At 47.4% G+C, this 10,930-nt stretch overlaps 2 protein-coding genes and 1 non-coding gene across 3 annotated transcripts; all 3 read right to left on the reverse strand.

Annotated features, from left to right (window-relative positions):
• Positions 1-1,212: 1,212 nt before the first annotated feature.
• LOC123110744 (uncharacterized) lies at positions 1,213-3,112 on the reverse strand. Its single transcript, XM_044531337.1, has 2 exons — positions 1,744-3,112; positions 1,213-1,504 (listed from the first exon to the last, which is right to left on the reverse strand). The coding sequence occupies exons 1-2, from the start codon at positions 3,071-3,073 to the stop codon at positions 1,467-1,469; spliced, it is 1,368 nt and encodes a 455-aa protein (XP_044387272.1). The 5' UTR covers positions 3,074-3,112; the 3' UTR covers positions 1,213-1,466.
• A 2,206-nt stretch (positions 3,113-5,318) lies between these two features.
• TRNAG-UCC (transfer RNA glycine (anticodon UCC)) lies at positions 5,319-5,390 on the reverse strand. The gene has a single exon. It is a non-coding gene; the product is annotated as a tRNA-Gly (tRNA).
• Positions 5,391-8,022: 2,632 nt separating this feature from the next.
• LOC123110746 (uncharacterized) lies at positions 8,023-10,847 on the reverse strand. The gene is made up of 5 exons (XM_044531340.1): positions 10,539-10,847; positions 9,368-9,422; positions 9,223-9,279; positions 9,015-9,092; positions 8,023-8,708 (listed from the first exon to the last, which is right to left on the reverse strand). Exons 1-5 carry the CDS (start codon positions 10,776-10,778, stop codon positions 8,227-8,229), a joined length of 912 nt encoding a protein of 303 aa, XP_044387275.1. The 5' UTR covers positions 10,779-10,847; the 3' UTR covers positions 8,023-8,226.
• Positions 10,848-10,930: the final 83 nt, after the last annotated feature.

Raw genomic sequence — 10,930 nt, forward strand, 5'->3', positions numbered from 1 at the left:
ACATTGGCAAAGCTCTAGCAAACGAACTACACGATCTTTGTGCTAGTCTTAGGATTGGGTCTTGTCCATCACATCATTCTCCTAATGATGTGATCCCGTTATCAACGACATCCAATGTCCATAGCCAGGAAACCATGACTATCTGTTGATCACAACGAGCTAGTCAACTAGAGGCTCACTAGGGACATATTGTGGTCTATGTATTCACACGTGTATTACGATTTCCGGATAATACAGTTATAGCATGAATAAAAGACAATTATCATGAACAAGGAAATATAATAATAATACTTTTATTATTGCCTCTAGGGCATATTTCCAACAGCAGGTGCGGGTGATGGGGATGCGGGCGAGCTAGGTGGGGAGAGTCCCACGGCGCGTGGGTTTGCGGGAACCGCGCGGGCGGGAGGTGATCCCGGGGAGGATTGTTCTGACGGGGACGAGGTAGGTGTGGAGATCCCGAGATCGAGGGGGGTGGGTTGGGTGGTGCGGGATTTTCTGTGGCGGGTGCGGTGGCTGCATGCGTGGGGCTCTGAGCAAAGGGAAAAGTGAGCTCGTCAAAGATAACGTGCCTGGACGTGATGACTTTGCGCGTAAGAAGATCGAGGCACCTATAACCCTTGTGCTCGAGCGGGAGACCAAGAAGAACGCATGGGGTGGATCTGGGGGAGAGTTTGTGTGGCGTGGTGGCGTAGAGGTTGGGGTAGCATAAACATCCAAAGGTGCGCAAGTGGTCATAAGGTGGATGTGTGCCGTAGAGCATAAAGTGGGGTGTGTTATGGTGGATGGCGCGCGAGGGACGAACGTTCAGAAGGTAGGTGGAGGTGTGAAGCGCTTCTACCCAAAATTCTGGTGGCATGTGAGCTTGGACAAGGAGAGTGCGGACAATGTCGTTGGTGGAGCGGATGGCACGTTCAGCCTTGCCATTTTGCGGTGAGGTGTGCGGGCACGATAGGCGTAACGAGGTGCTGTGAGTGCTAAGGGAGGAGCGGAGAGATGAGTTGAGAAATTCTCCGCCGTTGTCGCACTGCATGCATTGGACGAAAACGCGAAACTGCGTGAGCACGAATTGAAAGAAACGATGAAGAACACCGGCAGCATCAGATTTTGCACGGAGGGGGAAGGTCCATCTATAATGAGAAAAATCATCCATTATGATCAAGTAATATTTATAGCCGGAACAACTAGCCACCGGCGAGGTCCATAGGTCACAGTGAATTATTTGAAACGGAAAAGTTGTAACAGTGCTAGAAGCTAAAAAAGGCAACCGTGCGTGCTTCCCTAGTTGGCATGCCTCACATGAATGAGAGGGGGAAGGAAGTTTATTACAATCTGGAAGAAATTGGTGCGCTAAACGGGAAAGGGAGCCACGCCCGGGGTGCCCCAAACGGCGATGCCAAATCTCGCCGGTGTCGAGGAAGAACGCCGAAGGATTTGGGCCACTGCACCGGTAGAGCGGGCCGGAGCTATTGCGCCTCATTAGGGGGGTCCGCGTTGCCAGGTCCTTCACAGAGAAGCCGATGGGGTCAAACTCAACGGAGACATAATTATCAATGGCTAATTGTTTAACGGAGATGAGATTGGGAACAACATCTGGTGAGACTAAAACATTGTTAAGTTGGAGAGAACGGGAGGAAGAAGGAAGAGAGGTGGAACCGGTGGCAACAACAGGGAGACGTGATCCATTGCCAACGATAATAGGGGGATGCTGCTGTGAAACAGGACGAAGCGAGGCGAGGATACCTGCGTTACCGGTGACGTGTGCGGAGGCCCCGGTGTCGAGGTACCAGTCGTTGGGACCGGGCTGTTGGAGGTTCATCTGGTTGAGGGCGGAGTAGAGCGCAGCCGGATCCCATGATGGCTGATGCGGTGGAGGCGCGGATGGCCCAGCGTACATCAGAGGGTACGCCTGCTGCGGAGCTGTCGGACGAGGGCCGAGCACGCCCGCCGCGTTGGGAGGAACCCACGGCGCGCGCGCCTGCGGTGGGAAGGGTGCCCCCCACGGGGCGAAGTACCCCATCCAAGGGGTTTGGCCGGCGCCGGCGGGAGTTGTGTTGTGCCCACGCCCGCCAGGGTGACCACGCCCGCGGCCACGGCCACGACCACGCCCGCGACCACGCCCGCGATCAGACTGCCCACCGCCGGAGCCACTGCTGCTCCCACGCTCCATGGGGGCCTTGCCGCAGTCGGTGCTGGAGTAGCCGCGGTCGCCGGAGGACCCGCGGTCGCCAGAGGAGGAGCCACCACCGCCAAGGCCGATGGAGAGGGCGGAGGAACCGTCGGAGCGGTCCCGGGCGTCCTGAGTGATCTCCTCAAGAAGAAGCCGCGAGCGAGCCTGATTGAAGGTAGGGAACGGGGTTTGCATCGGAAGGACGGTGGCGATCACCTGGTATCGACGGGAGAGGCCGCGCAGGAGCTGCAGCGTCAGGGTTCGGTCTTGGACGGGCTCGTCAACGTCCGCCAGGGCGTCCGCAAACGCCTTGAGCCACCCGCAGTATTCCGCGACCCGCAGATCGCCTTGGGTGAGCGCACGGAATTCGGCGCTGAGATGCACGGCCTGGGCGGGCTGGTTGGCGAGGAAGAAGTCGCGGAGTTGGCTCCAGACGCGATACGCGGTGTTGTCCTCGCCGCGAACGACCTCATACAAGGCGTCGGTGATGGTGGAGTAGAGGAGCAGAAGGAGGGTCAGGTCGGTGTGACGCCATGCCGGAGTCTGCTGGGCGGGGTTGGAGTAGTGGTCGACGTGGCTGGCGACGGAGTACATGGTGAGGATGCAGCGCCAGAGTTCGCGCCACTTGGAGTAGCTGCCGGATTGGACATCCAACTTGAAGGTGATGAGGCTGCCGATGTTGTTGAGGTTGTGGATGGAGGGGACGGCGGAGGAAGATGAAGGAGCCGTGACGGGAAGGGTGGGTGCTGGCGCAAGAGGCACCGTAGTCATGGCGGCGGAAGGTGTTGTGAGTGGAGCGGAAGCTAAGGGGGTGAGGAGCCCGGAGGAAGGGAGAACCGGCGGCGGCGGAGGAGCAGTGGTGCTGGTGAGATCGCCGGAAGAAGAGGAGTTGCCGGTGTCCATGGTAGGCTCGCAGGAAGGAAGGCTCTGGTGCCAAGTTGAATTATGAAAAGCAATGCGTGATACATTCCATTGCCCACGAAGGGGTTATATATCATGTACAGAGAGTAACTGGCCGAGCTATACGAGGGCATGCACAACGTGCGAGTCGTGAGAGGAGTGGATAATGCGCCTAACTACGTAGGACTCGGTCCATTAGTTACATGAGTACGAACGGTCTTCCAACACCACCTGCCGCGAGCCGTACCTGCTCCGCTTCAGCCCGCTGTTCGCCGAGCTCAGCGGCGACGGCGTCGTGCCCGTGGCGCTCGCCGTCGAGACGGCCATGTTCCATGGCACCACGGCGGGCGGCTGGAAGTCCATGGACGCGCTCTACTACCTGGCCAACCCCAGGATGTGCTACACGGTGGAGTTCCTCGGCAGGGTCGACACGGCGCCCGTCAGGGACGGCAGCGCCGCGAGCACGGACGTGGCCAACCGCGTGCAGCGGCTGATGGCGACGTCGCTCGGGTACGAGTGCACCATGCTCACCAGGAAGGACAAGTATCTCATGCTCGCCGGCAACGACGGCGTGGTGCGCGCAAAAGGGGCAGCGTGCTAGTGACCGTGACGGAAAAAGAATTAAATGCAAGCGTCGGAAAAAAAGAAAAAGAATAGAGAGAGGCAGGACAGATTTGAGAACGAGAGTTTGCTACAGCAATATATACTCTGTAAAGTTGTAGACTACCAGTCCCTCTGTTAAAGATATATATACTCTTAAAGTTTTTGCACATTCTTCAACGTGCATTACCTTTTTTATATGAATATATGTTTGGAAAAAAATATATACTTTTAGTGAAAGAAATGACACAAATAATGTATGCATATAATGTTCAGTAGGTTGTTTTACGTACTCCAACCAATTGTTCTCCCTAACTGTCCAAAAAGTGGCTGAGTTAACAAATGAGGAAGCAATAACCACTAGGCACCATGGTAATTCTTCCCCATTTGTCCATCTTGCCCTTTTTGGCAATCTAGAGCTGCCAATTCATCACAAAAGTTGGACCCAAATTGACCGATAACCCATGAGCCCAGCTACCAGACAAATAGAACACAGGCTCATCTACTCCCAAATAAATACCCCTAAAGAAAATCTACTCCCAAATAAATAGTAGATTAAAAAAGCAAATAAACTGAAAAGACCTGATTTGTTTTAGCACAGAAGATGCTTGAGTGTGGTAAGAGCGTGCCAAATTTTATGGGAAATGACACGCGGTGATCTCTAGACAAAAAGAAATAAAATCGGTACTCATTTCACCACGAAAATCCTAGCAAAAAAATCAGTTTTTTTAGTTTACTATTCATGGCGGGTGTACATTAGACATGCACACTCAAGCATGATCATCAAAACGCCGTCTTCACAGATTGACACAAATTCATCACAAAAATGAGCTACTTTAGACATGCACATAGTGCATACATTACATCACCATCAAAAGTTAGCACTACACCCAGTCTAGCTGAAAAACTCGTTTGTCCTAAACCCTAGATAAAAGAAAGGGCTCGACGATGGGCGCTGCCAGTGGCGAGCCAGAAAAAATTGATCAAGGGGGGCGAATGATGGTGAATCGGGTTGGAGAGGGCCAAACCATAGAAAGAGAGACATTTAGCACAAATAATGACTAATTTTGCACTGTTTACAAGTAAATTATCAACAAATCTTGGATGTTAGGGGGGTCACGCCCTTGCTGGCACCCCTATCTTTGCCACTGGGTGCTGCAATAACCGCGACCATCACCATGTCGGTGATGGCTCGTACGGTAGTCTTCATGGTAGCTCGAGAGCGGAGCGAGCAATTCTATGACCATCATCACCTTCTTGGCAGGGAAGCCTGTTGGTGACGAGAATGTGAGGGGGCGACATTTGCGAGCTTAGAGAAGGCAACGGCCGCGACCACCATTGCCTTCTCTTGGAGATGCCTTTATAAGAAACAAACAAATGCAATTGCACGGAAAAAAAGCGTACAACAAATACAGACCTAACAGAAACAAAATAAAAAAATGTGTCTAAAATGATAGCAGTGTATGAAGCAGCACTAAATCCAAAAAAAGTGACTAAAGAATCAAAGAAGAAAATGATTGGCATGACTTCCATTCATGGCTGCTTACTATTTTCGCTACAAGACAAGCTTAGGTCATCAAAACGAGTATGTAGGTAACTGTCATTTTTCCAGAAAAAAGGGAAATAAATTAGGAGGAAATGAAAAAAATGCGTCTGCCGGGAGTCGAACCCGGGTCTATTGCTTGGAAGGCAATTATCCTAACCGTTGGACTACAGACGCTTTGATGTCCAGAACAGTTCAGTACTACCTTTTATCAATGGAACAGGAAGGCGTCGCCACGCTCTATTCCTGAAACGTACAAGAAATGAGAGACAAAATGCCACCGTCACCTGCACAAGCAGGCCCAAGAAGTCATTACTTCACACTACAGCCAGTCTGTACCGCGATTAACCAGTGATCACCCTTTTTTGGGGGGACGAAACCGTGGAACAAACCACTCCACTGATCGCTTGATCGATGGTCTGAACGGTTCTGCAATCGAAGGACTTGCTGGAATGTAGCCTGAATAGTTGCCCAGCCATCAAAAGATTTGCTGAAACGTGACCTTGATGGTTCTTCTGCCATCAGCAGCCAGTTTCTACCAAAATGCCAGCATCATCTACAGAAGCAGATTCCAGACCAGACCACCTTACTCCAGATCACACGGATTTTGGGGGCTAAACAGTTCCGACATCCGAGATAGTTCTTCTGCCATAGCCTGGATAGTTTCTTCTGATACAGAAAAGATTGTGCTAAAGTGTTGTCTTGAATGAACAGGAGAAAGTAGTTAGGTAGTGGCTGACAGCCCGCGACGATAAATTGCCCCTAACCAGAGCAGGAATCAGAGATTGGACAGAAAGTCATGGGGCTTTCCACATTATGGCCATAATATTAAAAGGGAATCTGTGCTCATTGCTACAGCTTATGATGAACTAGGAAAAAGATCCAATAAGTTGTCTGTACAAAGTTGGTGGACATAATTAGTTGGTACATGCCAAACACGTTGCGTCTGAAGTCGGAATTTGCTTGAAGGTTCTTCAGATTATATCACCAAAACAGGCCAACATATCAACAAGATGACATTGCTTACCAGCAGGTATTGAAAGTTTCCAGATCATTATCAGATGGATCCAGGGGACCACGAGAAGCGATCAAAGTTTCCAGATCATAGATACGCTGTTGAAAGCAAAGTGCAGGATAAATGCGCAGCAACAGTACCAGTATAAGGACAGTCCTACACCGATTTCGGCTCATCAATGCACCGCACAATACGGCAAATAGCAAATAAGTGAAGCAACTCGCTAAATTATCTAAGCAATGCAGAATGATTTTATTATTCCCAATTGAGAATTCTCCGGTCAGCAGAAAATTTGGAACCAACTGCTTGGCATTGAGGCATGGAGAAAATTATGGCAACATAAGCTAGTGAATCAACAAGGTCCCAGCAATCAACAGCAAGTATTGATAATCTTAGGTAAGGTAATTGAAGAAAATTTACCCATAACCAGTTCCAAGTCTTGATCGTCTGAAACTCACGCCACAAGTCCTAAATGCAACATACTCCCTCCGTCCCATAATATAAGAACGTTTTTGACACTACACTAGTGTCAAAAACGTTCTTATATTATGGGACGGAGGGAGTACAAAGTAGTGACAGAACAAAATGGTATGCCAAATTCAGAGAGATGCATTATGACTACATACATTTGAAGGAAAATGGTCAGAATCATGCACAGATAAGTTCACTGATGGTAAATTGCAAATTTTAATAGTCTCTATTTGATAGAAAAACTTGCAGGAGACCAGCGACAAACAAGTTGGGGCATGAACAAGAATTCTCTACGACCAAAGTTATTGCTAGTTATTGCTTGCGAATCCACTCAATCATCTCAGCCTTTATTGAGCATGGAGGACACCTACCAACAACTGTTGAACAGTATTAAGGTATGATCATTCGTGAAGTTTGCATACCAAGCCAATCATCTTCCACATTGCTAGATTGCCACCATATTGGTTAGATCATGTCATGAGTTTAACAAGTCAATACCCAGCACTGTACTCCGTTAAATGCAGCTGGAAATGTTAGTACCTTGTACAGATGAAAGCAAAAAGTTTCTAAGAGTGTCTGGATAAATGATGAAGATATGCTGAATTTTTGGAGTAACAATATGAACCAAACGGTGCATATGCTACCATGGTTTAATTAACTGATAGAGTCCAGCAAACATGAGGACCTGCAGAGGAATTCAGCAACTATCATGCAGAATATAAATATTGAAGGAATTCACCAGTCACTAAGCATTTTGTCACGCACAGGTCAACAGCAAACTGAATGCATAGAAAAAACTTAGTCTACTCAAACAAGGAGAACATCAGAAGTAACAAAAGCGCATCTTGACCAAATTATAGACCAGCTCTTCTTATGTACTGCTAAAATGAAAGCATCTATTCCAACAACCAAGCATCTGGATTTGTACAAACTTTGGCAGTTAGTTTTACAAATTAAGTCAATAAAAGGATGCATGAGTTTCACAATAAAGAGTTGTGCTAATTACTCCCTCCTTCCGTCTATATAGGGCCTAATGCGTTCTTCAAGACCACCTTTGACTATTAATAAGATTAATAATACATGAGATGTATAATGTGAAAATTATATCACTGGAAGCTCCTTTCACGTACGAATTTGACGGTATGCTTTGTGTAACTTGCATGTCATATATTATTGCTCTAACACTTGGTCAAAGTTAGCCTCGAAAAACGCATTAGGCCCTATATAGATGGAAGGAGGGAGTACTTAAATTTGTCTTTTTAACCCACTATGGTATTTTGGCTTTTGATGCATTTCAAAAAATAAAAAGGTGTACTAAAAAAATGCATCTACAAGGGAATGATCATACCATATAATTTGGAAAAACAACAACAGCTCAAGATTTAGGGAGAAGACCTGATGAGCTTATCTCACTAATTACTACCATCGTAATAGTGGTCACCGGTACAGGGAAAACACCTAATGTAATTACTTCGTCGTACAAGTGTTCCTTTGTATAAGAACTAAACCATACAGTAGATACGCATGCTACCTCAAGACCTTCTCCGCCGTATACTTCTCCAGTTTCACCTTCCTATTTCTTCTTCTGAGGTCTTCGGCATTGTCATCATCAACTTCATCAACAAGAATGATTTCAGGTTCATCGCCATCTTCAACGTCATCATCAACATTGCCAGAAGACTCTAGTTCAGCCTCATCATCCCCATCGTCCACCCTCCCATATACCTCATCAATATACTCGTCATCCAACTGTTGAGATCGCATTGCATGGAACTCTGGTGGAGGAGGGCAATCTTCAGTAATCGCCTCATCTCGTTTCATCACAAGGTGTCTAATGATTCTTTCATCCTTATCTAGCAGAGTCTTGAACTCGTTTATGGATTGTGCTTGTATCTCAAAGTTCATTAGGATGTAGTTGGCATGTGTTGCTTTCTTTATCTTGTAAGCAAGTCTGCGCAGTCCCCAGTTGTTCACCCTCCAAATCCTTCCTTTCTTCTCTCTGATAAAGTCTACAATAGAATGAAGAACATAGTTTATAGCATACCTTACAGCAGCAAAATCCTCGATAGAACTGAAATACCCCAAATAGTATGTTTTAGGCGATTAAAGTTAGCAAATCAGCCAGACAGGAGTATTCTTTAGCAGGCCATGGCTCCAGGGGACTGTCAAACCCTTGCCGCCATAACATGGAAGTTTGTCATACTCATCATGACTGAGATTAACTCATTGAGGATTTAAGTACATAGAAACAACATGTGGACAAATGCACATCTTTGAACAACTGAGTAACGACGCGTGAGTATTGAGAAATGCACCTTGTACTTTTGATATAACATCTTCAACTTCTTCTACGCGGTCCTCGTGAATGAGGTAAACAACTTCATAGTGCCTCACTGCAAAATGATGGAGAAAGTTCATTATCCTGATCTTAGATCACCACATCTAAACAGGCGTGCAAATGATGCCGCCATATATAACCAATTAAACTTATTTTGATTAAGGAGGAAAGGGAAGAGGTCTTACTTCTTTGCAGATTTAAACCACTCTCTAGCTGAATGTTAAGAAGCTCGTATAGCTTTTCTGTAAATGTAGTCGGATTAGACAGATGCGTATTTACATCAAGTCATCAACCACAAAAAGGACCAATTGAATGCAAAATGCCTATCACCTTCTTCGGCATCCGCGAATTCTGGCAAAGCTTCACCATCCTCTTTCACCTTTTTCTGCAAAACAATCAGCATAAAAAAGCATAGTCAACTATAGATCACATTTTTCGCTTTCTTCTCAAGAAATAAAATAAATATTGAAAAATACCTATTTAAGGAAACAAACATGAAAATAAATATAACTATTACAATTTGTCTGTCATTTGAGTCTTAGCAATGATAGTTCTATCCATTGGCTAATAGCAACGATTTATGGTGTTCAGAGATTGATATTATGCTTCTCCCATGCATCAACTGAGTTTGCTGCTTCCTGCAAGATAACCGCAAGCAACCGAAGGAGCCAAGGAGAAGTTTTAATTGCTGTTGGAGGGGAGCCGCATGCTAGACACAGCGTTGAGTAGCAACAGTTGTTTATGGGTCTGTTTGCTGGCTTATAGTAAGTTCCTGTCTAATGACTTCCAGCCTATTCCTGTTACTTGTCGGTATGTTTGCCGCAGGCTAAATGTCGGTTGGTGTTGAGGCCTGATTTCCTAGTTGGTCAATTCAGGGTTTCCAGCCCGTTCTTTTCGTGGGCCCTACTTGTAAGCTGGTATGCCAGCAGAAAGACTACTTTTATCGCTTTCAGATAAATCTGGGCCACTCTGGTCTTTCGTCCAAATGGAAGTTGACAGACCAAATGCCAAGCATGAGGGAGAGTTACCAGCATTTTAGCAAAATAGAAACATTGCAGATTGTATCAGTAGAATTCAATCATTGTGAGTGAATCCCATTCAGCCCAAGAAACATCATCATGAAGCTACACTTGTGGATCTACCAATGCTCACTATTAATTCAACAAAAATAATACAAGACAGTGCCACACAGGCTCTCAGAAATAACAAATACTGCAATCTGAAGACTATGAGCACAGAATGATAGCACATTCAGAATTCAGATACGGAAAGCTGCAACAAATACCATCTATTGCCTCCAATAATCTGCCTGCCTTTTTGGTCCAAGGTCTACCGAATAATCTGCCTACTTCACCAAACTAGCAACCATGACATATTTGCTATTCGTCAATGCTCAGGGAGTTCATCATCCATAAGCTAACGTCAAAATTCTACGCACACAAATGCTAACGCTCTACAGAATTAGTGTAACTGCCCGCAGCACAACTAAGAGCACACGCACCTTTCTGAGAAGCACGGCCTCGGGGAACGGCCCGGTGACCTCGCCGGCCTTGGGGTTGAAGCTGTGCGCGTCCACCCTCTCCTCCCCGGCCTCCCCGTCCTGCCGCCCCCTCTTCTTCCTGGCCCCCGCGGCCACGAGCCGGCGCCTCCCCACGCCAAGGGCGAGGCGCACCGTGCTGACCAGCGGCGGCGAAGGCGCGAGTAGGAAGAGAGGCCGCGACGACGCGTCGGTGGCCTCCATGAGCGACGGTCGCGGGTGAGAAGAGGAGGAAGGTTCTCGCGGGGGTTTTGGTCTGGGGACGCGAAGCGAAATGAAACGTGGGCAGATAAGGTAGTTAACGGGCCGGGCTCTTCGGTGGGCCTTTTTTTTGTGTGTAGAGGCCGCGCGCTCAA

This window comes from Triticum aestivum, chromosome 5B, assembly GCF_018294505.1.
Source record: "Triticum aestivum cultivar Chinese Spring chromosome 5B, IWGSC CS RefSeq v2.1, whole genome shotgun sequence".
Classification (NCBI taxonomy): Eukaryota; Viridiplantae; Streptophyta; class Magnoliopsida; order Poales; family Poaceae; genus Triticum; species Triticum aestivum.

Bases quoted from the DNA above. Each gene is read 5' to 3' on its own strand.
- LOC123110744 (XM_044531337.1), bottom strand. From the start codon at position 3,073: ATGGACACCGGCAACTCCTCTTCTTCCGGCGATCTCACCAGCACCACT. The intron at 1,505-1,743 runs GTATCCTCGCCT...TTCTCTGTGAAG, and splicing joins ACACGTCACCGGTAACGCAG to GACCTGGCAACGCGGACCCC.
- LOC123110746 (XM_044531340.1), bottom strand. From the start codon at position 10,778: ATGGAGGCCACCGACGCGTCGTCGCGGCCTCTCTTCCTACTCGCGCCT. The intron at 9,423-10,538 runs GTGCGTGTGCTC...ATTGTTTTGCAG, and splicing joins AGGCCGTGCTTCTCAGAAAG to AAAAAGGTGAAAGAGGATGG. The intron at 8,709-9,014 runs GTGCATTTCTCA...ATTCTATTGTAG, and splicing joins TGTTATATCAAAAGTACAAG to ACTTTATCAGAGAGAAGAAA.